General features: G+C 39.0%; 1 protein-coding gene across 2 annotated transcripts; it reads left to right on the top strand.

Moving 5' to 3' along the window:
* The first annotated feature begins 585 nt into the window (after positions 1–585).
* Positions 586–15,737, top strand: LOC307119406 (uncharacterized protein). Of its 2 annotated transcripts, XR_013815639.1 has the most exons (3): positions 865–4,529; positions 7,829–8,008; positions 14,460–15,737. XR_013815639.1 is itself a non-coding variant. In XM_079805652.1 (2 exons), the coding sequence occupies exons 1-2, from the start codon at positions 4,295–4,297 to the stop codon at positions 15,542–15,544; spliced, it is 1,320 nt and encodes a 439-aa protein (XP_079661778.1). In that variant the 5' UTR covers positions 586–4,294; the 3' UTR covers positions 15,545–15,734. The 2 variants fall into 2 exon arrangements, 1 of the variants encoding a protein (XP_079661778.1); XM_079805652.1 differs by lacking the exon at positions 7,829–8,008 and having other exon boundaries at positions 586–4,529; positions 14,460–15,734.
* The last annotated feature ends 276 nt before the right edge of the window (positions 15,738–16,013 follow it).

Raw genomic sequence — 16,013 nt, 5'->3', positions numbered from 1 at the left:
ACGACTTAAATATGCTTAAAATGACGCAAATGCACAAACGAACTTGACTGTGCTGGTCTAAATGCGTTGCTATCAGCTCTTCCCACAACAGAGCACTGAAACACAACAACTAAACCCAGAGAATTCACAACATTTTATAACAAAAATGTTCTCATTACAGTGTTATGTAGGCTAATAGGACAGTCCCAGTAGTTATTAATGCTGTGCATTTCTGTTTGAAATGCGCGCGCTGAAGCTAAAGACCGGTACAATGAAGTGCTTTACTGCATCCTAAGTTAACTCAACCAAACGCATCCTATATGAGATTATATACACAGATTAATAAAAAATAATATTACAACTTACAATGGCACAAAAGGCTGTGAATGCACAAGCAAACTTGACTGTGCTTGTCATGAAGGTGTAACTCCGTGGGCGCGCTCTTCCCTCAACAAACGCGCTGAAACACAACGTTCTTTTACAGCCGTATTCTCATTATAATTTTATGTAGATTTGTGTTAGATTTGTGCTGCACATGTTGCACATAACTGTATTTTCCTTTTCGAAGTGATTCCAATCATATCTAGAGCAATTCAAACCCATCATGGTGGACAGCGCGTCTGTCTCAGCTGAAGGAAATAATACATTATCTATCAGCTTGAATATATCGGTCAAATATATACCCCCCCCCAAAAAAAACATCAGAATAACAACAAAAAAAAAGTAAACAGCAATTCTGCAGGGCTCGACATTAAGCCTGTTCTCACGCTTGTCCTTCGGACAAGTAAATCTGTCATTCACTTGTCCGAGTAAAACATTTGCTTGTCCGTATTTTTTTTGTAAATATAATCTATTTTGAAGCAATATTCTCACCAGTGTTTAATCAGCTTTGACATATTTAAATATGCATATTTGTCATATTTGTACCTTTTTTATAAAGGGCATTTTTCCATAATCTTATTAAATATAGGATAAGCTTCAGCTCTCCTTTTATATTCTTAAATTTGATCTATAAATTAAATTAGAATAAGACACTATAGGCTGTTACCAATCAAATTAAATCATTTACAATGAAAAATTACAACTGCATTAAATAATGTTATGAGATTATTTAAAATATTTTTGAATATACAAATAAGAAATGTTGGAAAGATGAAACCAAACCACCAGTAGGTGGCAGCAGGTGACCGTCTTAATGAGCGAGTCATTGAGTCGATTCGTTCAAACGGCTGATTCATTCAAGAATTTGGCGGTCGTTTACGAATATTTTTTTGTCGAAGTGAAAGGCAAGCCCGTCTGCCTAGTTTGTGGGGATGCACTAGCAGTATTGAAAAAGGCCAATCTCGAGCATCATTACAGCTCGAAACATGCTAAACTGGATGAGTTGCGAGGACAAATAGGCTTGGATAAAGTTTGGGTGCCCAACAAGCAGTTGTCACAAGAAGGCATTCTGACAGAGACAGTGTTACTCATGCAAGTTTTGTGGTGAGTGAGCTAATAGCGAAGAAGCTGAAACCTCATTCAGAAGGCACTGCGTAGCTTCTAGCACCAGACAAAGTAAAACTGTTCCAAAGTGTCAGTTTATCTCGAAGAACCATCGCAGAACGAATTACTGATATAGCACACGACATTGAAACAACACTGAAAGACAGAAAAAAAATTCAGTTTTTCTCTCTTGCAATGAAACAACGGACATAACAAATACCGCCGAACTGTATCATACATTGAGAGTCTGTGTGCGCATTCCCTGAAGCTCCACAGTGTAATGACAACTGTCGTTTCCACCATAAATTTCATCAAAAGCAGAGGGCTAAACAGCCACCAGTTCAAAGAGTTACTGAGTGGTCTTGAGTCTGAGTACAGAGATCTGGTTTACCATTGTGAGGTGCGATGGCTGAGTCGCACAGATATGCTCACACGATTTTTTAAACTGAGGGAAGAAGTTAAACAGTTCATGGAGATTAAGGGAAAACCTGTTTTGGAACTCAGTGATGGCAAGTGGCTGTGTGATTTGGCCTTTGTGATGGACATAACCAAGTACATGTCAGAGCAGAACGTCAAGCTCCAAGGTCCAAACCAGCTTCTCTGCTTTCAAACGTGAAATAATTTGAAAGGAAAATTAAAGCTGTGGCAATTGCAACTGGAAAAGGGTAACACTGTGCATATTCCTACCCTGCAAGAACAAAAGCCTGCATGACAGCATATGCTGGTGAGTTTGCAAAACTGCTTCAGGCATTTGGTGAAAGGTTTCAGGACGTGAAAAGTAGACAAAAGGAACTGCAGATATTTGCTACGCCGTTTAATGTGGAGCCATCTGATGTACCTGATAACCTACAACACAAAATAATTGAGCTGCAAAGTAATGACGAGCTCAAAGCTAAGGACAATAACCTCCCTCTGCTCGAGTTCTATAAACTTTACGACGTACTGCTGTGAGCAGTTCTTTTCAAAACTAACTCTTGCAAAGACCAGTGTTAATTTTGACAGCATATTTTGATTTAGTTTTAGTCATAGTCTTTTGACTAAAATGCCATTTTAGTTTTAGTCATATTTTAGTCACCTGAATTGTTTTTAGTTTTAGTCGACTAAATCTACAGTAGATTTAGTCTCCAAACATCTAATGAGTTTAGTTCAATTGTAATACATTAAGCATTTAAGTATTACATAACCGACTGTCACTTGAACTGACATTTTGACATAATTTTGTTTTACATTAAATTACATTAAAAATACACGAAAGAGAGCTCATTCACTTTATATAGTTTTTAGTTTTTATAGTTTTAGTTAGTATATCTTGTTAAGCTAAAGCTTCAAATAAGTTTGTTTATTTATTTTTTTATTTCAGTTTATAATTTCAAGTAACAAAGATTTTTTTTTTATGGTTTTAGTGAACTATTATAACCCTGATACTTTATTGAATATGTGTCAAATACTGGTCTTTCCTCCTGACTATGAATTAAATGGGAATGAAATTAAATACAGTTTGTGTAAGCAAAAACAAATATATAATGTTTGACTTTTAATTATAAACCAGCTGGAAATACAATCTCGCCTTACTATTGCAGTTGCAGGAGCTCATTCAAGTTCAGGAGATAAAATATGCATTGTTACAACCGTCTAAAACACATTACTATATAAACATCGTAAAGTGAATTATAATAAGTAAATTATAACAACCTAAAGTAAATGTCATTATTCATCAGCATTAGTTCATAAACAATTGCCTGCCATAAATGTGTGTTATTCATTGATTGTGAGCCGCGCTGGATTGGGGATGCTTGAGCCAGTAGAAGCGCAACAGCGCCGTGTTTTCCAACGGTTAGATCCAATATCAGCACGTTCAGATCAAATGTGCGCATCTGTTACACAGGACATCAGTTCTGACTGGATCTCTTCCCTAATCGTTCCTCCTTAACATTTGCGTCTCGTTTTTATTTGTTGACGAAAATGACAGTTGATTTTCGTTATAGTTTTTGTAATCCATCACTAGTTTTTATTTAGTTATCGTCTCGTTTTCGTCAGTGAAAAAAGGTAGTTGACGAAAATTGACACAAATTATTCGTCAACGAAATTAACACTGGCAAAGACCCGATTCCGCTCAAGACTGACTGACCCAAACTTAGGGAAACCAGCTGCGAGTAGCGTCATCATCACTGGCATCTGACATCAGACGCCTTGCCAAAGAGAAGCAGTTCCAACCCTCGCATTAGAGAGGTTATTGATGAGCAAAAGGCGTAGAATGTATACGCCACTTGGCGTAAACTAATTTTGCCGTATACATTCCACGACATTGGACACTTGTACTATTGATACGCATTCTCATGTGATCGTGTTGTTAGTGATACATGTTCAATAATTTAGTATGGCCCTTAAAGGAAGTTACAAAACTGTAAATGGCCCTTGATAGGAAAAAGGTTCCCCACTCCTGATGTAGATGTATATATGTCAACAAACAATACTTATTAGTAACATGAAAATGATCTTTCTTTGGGAGGGTTTGCCTTTGCCTTGCTTCCTAGACGTAGGGTAGGAAGTTGGCAGCCTCATGTGACCGGAAGGAAGTGAATACCTTTTTTTCTCTTTGAAATCCTTTATTTGGTTGTTTGCTTGCATGTCATTGAGACATAAATCATGGATAATATCTAGAAAAATACTTATAAAAGGAAAATGACAACTATACAATGCGGCAACTATTGTATTGAGACACTGATAATTAATGTGGATTTATTTCTGTTAGCCTAATTATTCTCATCTTAAACAGGACAAACACAGAAAAACTCCTGGAGAAGTGACTGAGATCCACAGCAACATAAAGATGGTGCTTATTAAAGAGGAGAGTGAAGAGATGAAGGTTGAAGAAACATTCAGAGTGAAACATGAAGAAACTGAGGAACAAACAGAGAAAGAGGAGAGTGAAGAGATGAAGGTTGAAGAAACATTCAGAGTGAAACATGAAGAAACTGAGGAACAAACAGAGAAAGAGGAGAGTGAAGATGTGAAGATTGAAAAAACATTGAGAGTGAAACATGAAGAAACTGAGGAACAAACAGGTTGGTTTCATTCTCAAAGCTCAACTCAGTCATTTGATCATTATTAAAATCTCCAGCTCTACAGAATTGATTGATATTTTTGAAGAATGTCATATGAGTGTCATAATTAAAGTGCTATTATTTGACATGGAGCGGGGACAGACATGTTAAGATCACATGGCCAGACAAACACTAATGCTGTGAAGATCCGGCTTCCATTTGTTATTATTAAATTAGGAAAAAAGAATTCAGTAATAGCCTTTTATCAGAATCAGAATCAGAAAGAGCTTTATTGCCAAGTGTGCTTGCACACACAAGGAATTTTTCTTGGTGCTGAAGCTTCCAGTGCACATATACAATACAAACACAACAAGAACATAGTAATACAAATTCTAAGAATAAAAATATGAAAAATAGTTTAAAAAATATTAGGTCACAGTTACGTTTAGTCAGACTAAACATTTACAAATTATGAACATATTTACAATATTTGAGTAGTATGAATATATAAATATAAATAATCTCCTGAGTTTAGAAGATTGCACTAAACAGTCCGAGTATTGCACTTTTATGTGTATTTTAACTGTTAAAGAGGGAAATGGCCTGTGGGAAGAAACTGTTCCTGTGCCCAGATGTTCTGGTGGCCAGTGATCGGAGTCGCCGTCCTGATGGTAACAGTTCAAACAGGAGGTGTCCAGGGTGAGCGGAGTCTGGGATGATTTTCCCTGCTCTCTTCCTCACTCTGGAAGAGTTCAGGTCCTGGAGGGTTGGCAGGGGAGCACCAATAATCCTCTCCGCAGTCCGGATTGTGCTTTGTAGTCGCTTGATGTCAGATTTGGTAGCTGAACCAAACCAGACAGTGATGGAAGTGCATAACACAGACTCAATGACAGCGAGTAGAACTGAATCAGCAGCTCCTGTGGGAGGTTGAGCTTCCTCAGCTGATGAAGGAAGTACAGTCTCTGCTGGGTCTTTTTCACAATGGAGTCAATGTAATTGTCCCACTTCAGGTCCTGAGAGATGGTAGTGCCCAGGAACCTGAATGACTCCACTGCTTCCACAGTGCTGTTCATGATGGTGAGTGGGGGAGAGCTGGGCTGTTCCTCCTGAAGTCCACAATCATCTCCACCGTTTTGAGCGTGTTGAGCTCAAGGTTGTTATAACTGCACAAGACAGCCAGCTGTTCAACCTCCAGTCTGTAAGCAGACTCATCACCGTTTTGGATGAGGCCGATGACAGTGGTGTCGTCTGCAGATCTCAGGAGCTTCACAGAGGGGTCTTTAGAAGTGCAGTCATTGGTGTACAGGGAGAAGAGCAGCGGGGAGAGAACACACCCCTGGTGGACGCCAGTGCTGGTAGTGAGAGTCCTGGATGTGAGTTTGCCCAGTCTCACTCGCTGTTGTCGGTCTGTCAGGAAGCTGGAGATCCACTGACAGATTGAGGATGGCATGGAGAGCTGGGTCAGTTTAGCTGAGAGAAGATCAGGCATGATGGTATTGAAGGCCGAACTGAAGTCCACAAATAAGATCCTTGCATAAGTCCCAGGTCTGTCGAGATGTTGCAGGATATAATGCAGTCCCATGTTGACTGCATCATCCACAGACCTGTTTGCTCTGTAGGCAAACTGAAGAGGATCCAGCAAGGGTCCAGTGATCTCCTTCAGGTGGGCCAGAACCAGTCTTTCAAACGACTTCATGACCACAGACGTGAGAGCGACAGGTCTGTAGTCATTAAGTCCAGTGATTTGGGGTTTTTTGGGGACGGGAATGATAGTGGAGCTTTTGAAGCAGCAGGGAACTTCACACTGCTCCAATGATCTGTTGAAGATCTGCGTGAAGACTGGGGCCAGTTGGTCAGCGCAGGCTTTCAAACAGGCATATGAGATGCCGTCTGGGCCTGAAGGTTTCCTAGTCTTCTGTTTTTGAAGACTCGGCTCACATCCTCCACACAGACCTTAAGCTCGGGTTGGATGGCAGGAGGAGGGAGGAGAGGGGTGCAGGAGGTGATGGGGGACGTGTGAATTGCAGATCAGAGCGGGTGTGTGGTGTGAGACTGGGCTTTTCAAATCTGCAGTAAAAAGCATTCAGCTCATCTGCCAGTTGTTGATTCTCAGCAGATCGGGGGGGTGGTGACTTGTAATTGGTGATATTCTTCAAGCCTGTCCAGACTGAGGCAGGGTCGTTGGAAGAAAACTGGTTTCTCAGCTTATCAGAGTAGCTTCTTTTAGCAACTCTGATCTCCTTTGTCAGTCTGTTTCTGGCCTGGTTATACAAGACTTTATCCCCACTTCTGTAAGCATCCTCTTTGGCATGACAAAGCTGTTTGAGTTTCCCAGTAAACCATGGTTTATCATTAGTGAATGATAAGAATGTCCTGGTAGGAATGCATGTATCCTCACAGAAACTGATGTATGATGTAACGGACTCTGTGAGCTCATCCAGATCGGTGGTAGCAGCTTCAAAAACAGTCCAATCAATGCAATCGAAGCAGATTGCACTGATTGCAGATTTATAATTACTTGTGACATTAAACCCAAAATCTACTTTATGTATTGAAATCCATTAATTTATGTCACTTAATTACACTAGATAACAGTATCTAACAAAATCTGTGTTTTGCATAAAGCAAAACATAAAATGTGTCTGATCAGCTTTACATTTGTTGTCTATGTAAACTTCCATCCATTTAGCCCAAAAACCGGATGCTAATGGCTTGGTCAAAAGGAATTCTGCGTGTAAGCCTTTTCAGCATTTTGGTGAAGTTCTCTTAAAGGGTTAGTTCACCCAAAAATGAAAATTCTGTCATTAATTACTTACCCTCATGTCGTTCGACACCCGTAAGACCTCCGTTCATCTTCAGAACAGAAATGAAGATATTTTAGTGTAAATCTGATGGCTCTGAAAGGCCTCCATTGGCACACTGCACTTTACACTCTCAAGACCCTTAAAAGACACTAAAGACGTCGTTACAAAGTCCATCTCACTACAGTGGTTCTAAAATAACTTTATGAATCGGCGAGAATAGTTTTTGTGCGCAAAAAAACCCTAAATAACGACTTGCATTGTGATGACGATTTCAAAACAAGGCATCATGAAGCTTCGAAGCGTTATGAATCAGTGAGCCGAATCATGATTCGGATCCCGTATCAAACCGCCAAACTGCTGAAATTTGGCGATTCAAACCGCTGACTCGACTCGCTGATTCATAACGCTTAACGCATAACATTTTCTACTTCTGATTTCATTTCTAGTGAGAAATTACTAATGTAGTAATTCAATATTTGTTTAGTTCTCACCAAAGCTCTCTCTATTTTGCTTTAGATCATTAAACTGATACACTGCCTAAGAAGTCTGTCCGAAATCAGTTTCATGAGGTACCTTCATGCACAAACACTGTCTTACAAGCCATTGTCTGATAAGGCAACGAGTCAGCTGTCTAGGTTTTCGGACGCAGCCAAAGTCTAACTAGGCATACTAGACACCTCCAGCAGGGGCGTTGAGGTAAGCTGGAGCTAAACTATCTAGGACAGTGGCCTTCCAGGACCGAGTTTGGACACCCCTGGTGTAAACATTTGAAGTTATCAAAGTTATGTTTACACCAGGGGTGTCCAAACTTGGTCCTGGAGGGCCATTGTCCTGCAGAGTCACACAAATTATTCATTATTTTTTTTGTCATCTTTATTTCCTACAAATACAAAAGCAATAATTAGTTTTTTTCTGTTGGGTCTTAATACCCTTCCACAATATCCTCTTCATCTGTCAGGGGTGCTGGTGTTTTGCGAGCCTCTGAGTAGAATGAGTTGAAATATGGCTATAATTCAGTGGGTACCATGATGTAAATCCATTTCTTTCCTATCTGTCTCATTTGATCCATCTGTAATGAGGGTGTATTGATTCTCTCATCAGCATTTCCAGTGTTTTAGAAATGTGTGGCCACTGCTTGATTTATAATACAGGCGTATTTGTTCTTGCCCATTTGTACTCCTGTATGAGTGGCCTGAGATGATCTGCGACATCCAGTGGGTTGAGATCAGATTGTGTGTGATGGGTTATCTTTGGCTCATCAAAGAGCACATGCAACCAAATTAGATGACTAGCAGTTTAGACTAGTCAATTAGCCACTGGTTAATCTATTGACAGCCCTAGTAAACATATTTGGATCAAGTAAATTATTTGAGCGATTCCTGATGGAATCTGTCTTAAATGTGTGTAGTTTAGTGGACAAGGCAACAGACTATAGTAGGATAATACTTTCTTGACCATAAACAATAAAATCATAATACTTATCCAACACAATACTCAGTCCTTCCAGAAAAATGCGGCTTTTTTTTGTGATTGTTGCGGGCAAAAATCCTTGATTATGCGGCACGTTTTCTTAAAAAATGCGATGAAAAATGCGGGATATTTTTGCAATTTTATGCGATAAAATTGCGAGAACTTGCAAAAACTGCGGTTTGATGAGAAAGAGAAAAAAAGCACTACATCACAGAAAGTGCTGGAATATTTAAGTTCTCATCTTGTTTTATTGAAGACCTTAATAATGGCTCAAATTTACAAAACATTTAGTCAATCAAGTTCTGTAGCTTTACAAAAGGAATATGCTACAACTTCTGAAAATTTTTATAAATAACTTCTGTCATTAATGACTTCCCTTTATGTTGTTGGACACAAATTAAGATATTTTAGTTGAATTCCGATGGCTCAGAAAGGCCTCCATTGGCACAATGTACACTCTCAAGACCCATAAAAGGTAGCCTACTAAAGACGTCGTTACAAAGTCCATCTCACTACAGTGGTTCTACAATAACTTTATGAAGCGACGATAATAGTTATTGTGTGCAAAAAAAACTAAATAACGACTTATATAGTGATGACTGATTTCAAAACACAGCATCATGATGCTATGAATCATCGAGTCGATTCATGATTCGGATTGCGTGTCAAACTGCTGAAATACGTGACTTTGGCGATCCAACCCGCTGAATCGACTCATTGATTCATAACGCTTCAAACCGCTGAATCAACTCATTGATTCATAACGCTTCAAACCGCTGAATCGACTCATTGATTCATAACGCTTCAAAGCTTCATGATGCTGTGTTTTGAAATCAGTCAGCACACAGGGAAACTGCTTTGCTCTTTTGCTGTTATTTTTGTTGGCCAATGGGAGTTTGTGCTTCATCATGGTTTCACCGGTATCTTTGGTTTCTCCACGGGGTCACCACGTCACTTCAAAACGTTCCCATGGCAATAGGCGGAAATGGCGGCTCTTGTGTGAAGTAAACGAAAATTTTTCAACTTTCTGCTTATATATATGACTTTTTTTGCAACAAAAATGCGGGGATTATGAAATCATGATAGCCCCGCATATTTTGCACGCGGAAATAGGCAATTTATGCGGCGAAAGTGCGGCGTATTTGAAAAAATGCGGCCCCCGCATGAATATGCGGACTTTGGCTGATTATGCGTTAAATCACGCGATCGCATAATCGCGTTTTTCTGGAGGGACTGAATACTACATTAACTGGCCTACCATAATATGAGAGCAACATGTATGTACATGCTTGTATTTATGAGAGAATCGTGTTTTTATGCGTGGTTATTTAAAAAAAAACATGAGGCCAAAAAATGCATAGTAAATGTGTCTACAAGAATTTTGAATAATGGATGTTTTTGGAGTTTTTGCTTTAAAATGAAAACCATTGTGCAAACATTCACATAAAACAATATATTGATATCATTTTCGTAAGAAACTGTTTACAAAGCCCATATGCGAAGAGGCATGAACGATCATGAATAATGATGTGATTCACACCTGAGAAGACAAAGAACCACATAATGAGCTGCATAATGAATGAGCCTTTGAGTCACGTTTAGTGAGGAGAACAAGTATTTGATACACTGCCGATTTTGCAGGTTTTCCTACTTGCAAAGCATGTAGAGGTCTGTAATTTTTATCATAGCTCTTCAACTGTGAGAGACGCAAAAATCCAGAAAATCACATTGTATGATTTTTAAATAATTAATTTGCATTTTATTGCATGACATAAGTATTTGATCACCTACCAACCAGTAAGAATTCCAGCTCTCACAGACCTGTTTTTCTTTAAGAAGCCTTCCTGTTCTCCACTCATTACCTGTATTAAAGGGCGCCTATTATGCCCCTTTTTACCAGATGTAATATAAGTCTCAGGTGTCCCCAAAGTGTGTCTGTGAAGTTTCAGATCAAAATTCATCACAGATCATTTAATATACTATTTTGAAAATGCTCATTTTTTGGGTTTGTGTAAAATGAGCTGTTTTCTGCATGTCTCCTTTAATGCAAATGCTCCCCACACCAGAAGGCGCCTGTATGTTTTAAAGCCTTAACACTCTCAACTTGAGCACACACACCCGACGCATGCGCACAGAGAGCTGGATGTCCGTCTGTGATTAGGCTATTCAACTAGACTAGTGCTCTTTCTTGTGTTATTGCAATTAAACTGTCAAATGCACACACTTTTATGTCAGAAACACACAAAGTTCACATGAAAACAGTTGGTTATGTCTGCACTTATGCAGCAAATACAGAAATCCCGTGTTTGTATTAGATCCGTGTAACGTTACTAAAGTGAAAGCAGTGTAATATTAAAGAAACTGTTAAAGGGTAACTTCAGTGATTTAGCATTAGGCTTTGTATCAGTAGAAATATAATAAGAAATAATACCCGGTAGTATATTCAAATTATGGTACTTTCCCTCCTCATATCCCCCTGAGACGAGAGAATTAAGCATTTTATTTCTGGAAAAATTCCTCCGATTTTTTTGGCCAGAGGCTAAAGACTACAGCCACTAGATGGAGCTGTTCCGCATGTTATCAACCCGCCCATAGGGGAGAGATCTCACGCACAGAATGTAAGACACAGACGGCCGCATGGATAATCATAATAACGGAGCGGTGCAGAGCAAAGTGAGTGTTTCAACTTTTCAATGAATTCCTGTGATAGTTTAGCTTCCATATGCGATCTGAAAACGTGCCAGACTGGCGCTTAACGTTATCTCAGCTCTGCTCAGCTCTTCGTGAGGAATGAAATCTGACACTGCTGTGTCTGTGCCGTGACTTTCATTCGACTCACTCACACTTTATTGAAAAGACACGTTCAGTTTTTAATTGTAGTGTTTATTCTCTAACTGAACGAAATGATTGTATTACTATGAAGATCAAAACGACGATGTACGGAGTGGCCTCGTAGGGCAGCGAAGCAAGTGCATTCTGGGAGTTGTTTTCTTTCATCCACATGAGACAAAAATACATTTTTTGTCTTTTCTCAGTCTAGAAGGCACCAAATTAAAAAATAAATTCACATTTCTACTGCATAAATGACCCAGTTTAAATACAAAGCTTAATGCTAAATCACTGAAGTTACCCTTTAATATGAATCAAACAGAAGATAAACAGAAAATCACTCACGACTCTTGACTGAATGAACTTTAGTAGCTTTATTAAGAACACATTTCTTACTTGAATGCTGCTGTTAAATGCTCTGGCGAGGAGATAAAAATGGCGTACTGTGTACAGCTCTCTGAGGGCGGGGTCTTTGCTAATAGACCCCATCAACACTCGTGGGCGGGGCCTGTTAAATGTGACGTCACTTTACCAGGATTCTGCAAACGGCTTGCTCTGAGACACTGCTTATGATTTATGGGCATTAAAAAAATACTGCACTGTATTGAGGGGCGGATGGATGGGGGCATGCATCTTGGCCAACAACCTCCTTCCCTCAGTAAGAGTATTGAAGATGGGTCGTAACTGGGTCTTCCAGCATGGCAATGACCCGAAACACACAGCCAGGCTGTGTGATGCTATAAATGAAGTCCAGTCAAACATTTGGACATTACTATTTAAGGAGTGGCTCCGTAAGAAGCATCTCAAGGTCCTGGAGTGGCTTAGCCAGTCTCCAGACCTGAACCCAATAGAAAATCTTTGGAGGGAGCTGAAAGTCTGTATTGCCCAGCAACAGCCCCGAAACCTGAAGGATCTGGAGAAGGTCTGTATGGAGGAGTGGGCCAAAATCCCTGCTGCAGTGTGTGCAAACCTGGTCAAGAACTACAGGAAACGTCTGATCTCTATAATTGCAAACAAAGGTTTCTGTACCAAATATTAAGTTCTGCTTTTCTGATGTATCAAATACTAATGTCATGCGATAAAATGCAAATTAATTACTTAAAAATCATACAATGTGATTTTCTGGATTTTTGTTTTAGATTCCGTCTTTCACAGTTGAAGAGTACCTTTGATAAAAATTACAGCCTTCTACATTCTTTTTTAAGTGGGCAAACCTGCAAAATCGGCAGTGTATCAAATACTTGTTCACCCCACTGTATGTGAGGAAACAGCATGAAAGAATGTGAGGAAAAAACAGGACAAAATGCATTTGAGAGTCAAAGGCATTTTGAGTACTCGGTTATACCTGGAAATAAATCCTGATTTACTATCAATGTTGGAAACTGCTGTACTTCTTTATATATATATATATATATATATATATATATATATATATATATATATAAAACCTGTGATCATTTATTGATCCAAGAATCCTGAAAAAAGTAAGATTCTTGGCTGATGAAAATTCAGCTTTGCATCACAGAAATAAATTATATTTTATAGTACATGTCTATCAAAATAGAAAACCTTTATTTTAAATGGATTTTTTGTTGTATTTTTGGTCAAATAAATACTTGATGAGCATAAGAGACTTCTTTCAAAAACATTAATTCAAATAGTAATGTCCAAATGTTTGACTGGACTTCATTTATAGCATCTGAGCAGAACTTTGTGAACAGAATCTTTATTGATGTGACACTAGGCTACTTTACAGTAAACCCTTCATAATCCGTCCAAAACAGGCCAAAGAAATCTTGTCTAAACATTCTTGCGTCTATGACATTTTATGATTTGAGAAATATGCTATATCTGTTCTATTACAGAACCTATAAATGTTATTCTGCAGTTTAATACGTTTCCTAAAGCATATTATTTCATTATTTATTACAAAGAGATTTCATCTCAGTATAGTTTTGGAAAACTGTGAAAATTGTAAGTATGTGTGTAGTAAGTGAAAGTGCACGTCAGTTCTATTCATTCACACATGCAGAATATACAGGATTCATATTTAAACAGTCTTTTTGCGGTTTAATATTCACAGACGCAAGTCTATATCGCAATTAGAAGAACAGAGAATAAATTTAACTGTCACAATCCTCGGCTGGATCCGTTGTTCCTCGAAATGAAACCAACTTTTCTTCTGAGGTAAATCATCCCAGGATTATTCCACACCGCATCTCAAAGCGATGTAAATTCATCGCGCTAAACTTGATGTATTTTACCGAGTTGTTGTGGGTTTTAACTTGTTTGCATAGATCTCCTCAGAATTAGCCTTTGAATAGAGCGCACAATCCGTGGGCGTGGCCCATTAGCAGATAATGAGGCAGCAAGTGAACGACTGACATCTCTCTTTTTAAATGGATCACATAAACAGAGAATATTTGAGTTCAAGTTGATGTTCATAATTTAAAAACCTGACATTTCTTTAGACTTATGTCTCATATGTTGTGTGACAAGTATTAACTAAGTTGCAGTTCATTTTCTGCAGAGTATCAGAATGGAATTCATTGAAAGAAAGCCGGCAGATTGCACATCATGTTTGTTTTCTTTGTTTTGCAAATAGCACAGCATTTTGTTTTTTTATTGTGAGTGCACAAAAACAGAAGTAGAAAATGAACAGATTTGAATGGTGTATAGCACTTGCCTGTATGACTAAAATCTATGGAGTATTTTGAGTCTCTTTCGCACTAAGAAAAAAAGCGAGTTGGTCATGCTGGACCTCTAGGGGTTAATGCTTTACAAATGTTTTGATGGCTGTTGTGTTGTGCTATTAAACTGGGGTTAACTTTTGTCTTTTTTGCCTTAGACCTGATGCTGTTGAAAGAGGAGTGTGAAGTACTAAAGGAAATGGAAGAAAAAGATCAATATGAGAATGATCATGATTTCATAACTGAAGAAACATATTTTAGTTGCTCACAGACTGAAAAGACTTCAAAAACAAGCAGAGAAAAAAATGAAAATAAAGAAACAAGTTACTTCACCCGCTTTCAGGGTAGAAAGAGTTTGAATCAACAAAGAAATCTTACAGACCACATGAGAACGCACACTGGAGTGAAGCCTTACACCTGCCAAAGTTGTGGAAAGAGTTTTGATAAACATGAAAACCTTATAGTCCACATGAGAGTTCACTCTGGAGAGAAACCCTACACGTGCCCTCAGTGTGGAAAGAGTTTCAATCAAAAAGGACACTTTAAAGGCCACTTAACAATTCACACTGGAGAGAAGCCGTTCACCTGCCAACAGTGTGGAAAAAGTTTTAACAGAAAAGAAAGCCTTAACACACACATGAGAATTCACACTGGAGAGAAGCCTTACACCTGCCAACAGTGTGGAAAGAGTTTCAACAGAAAAGGAATCCTTGACACACACATGAGAGTTCACACTGGAGAGAAGCCGTTCGCCTGCCAACACTGTGAAAAAGTTTTCAGCCATAAAGGAAGTCTTGATTCCCACATGAGAACTCACACTGGCGAGATCTCCTACACCTGCCGACGGTGTGGAAAGAGTTTTGAACAACATGAAAACCTTAAAGTCCACATGAGAAGTCACTCTGGAGAGAAACCCTACACGTGCCCTCAGTGTGGAAAGAGTTTCAATCATAAAGGACAATTTAAAAGCCACTTAAGAATTCACACTGGAGAGAAGCCGTTCACCTGCCAACAGTGTGGGAAAAGTTTTAACAGAAAAGGAGTCCTTAACACACACATGAGATCTCACACTGGAGAGAAGCCTTACACCTGCCCTCAGTGTGGAAAGAGTTTCAACAGAAAAGGAATCCTTGACACACACATGAGAATTCACTCTGGAGAGAAGCCGTTCATTTGTGATCTCTGTGGAGAGAGTTTCAGATATAAAGTCACCTTAAAGCAGCACATGAGGATTCACTTATGAGAGAACGATTTTACATCATCAGTCTGGAATGAGTTTCAGACAGAAAAACCTTAAAGTCCCTGTAAATGCAATTCTGAGATTTGTTTCTAAACACATTATAAATGTTAGAAATGTATTGCTGAAACACGTTACAAGTCACTGTGAACTGTGTAGTACTGGATTGTGGAATTAGACCGTTAAACAGTTTTTCACCATTACTGTGTTCAGGATTTTTTGGGCGGGGCTAAAACGGTAGCTCGAAGAAGCACTGGAGCCACTGTGCATAAAGCCCCTCCCCCAACACTATAATAACTGTTGATGACACACTGGAGCCACTGTGCGTATAGCCCCTCCCCCAACACTATAATAACTGTTGATGACACACTGGAGCCACTGTGCCATATTAGGGGTGTAACGATATTCAAACCGAACCGAAAAACCGCGATACACCACCCACGGTTCGAACCGCAATCCTCTCATGTCGAACCGA

Source organism: Gobio gobio (genome assembly GCF_949357685.1).
Source record: "Gobio gobio genome assembly, chromosome: 23".
NCBI lineage: Eukaryota > Metazoa > Chordata > Actinopteri > Cypriniformes > Gobionidae > Gobio > Gobio gobio.
The sequence above is the reverse complement of the archived record's forward strand: the minus strand, read 5'-3'. Positions and strand labels throughout refer to the sequence as shown.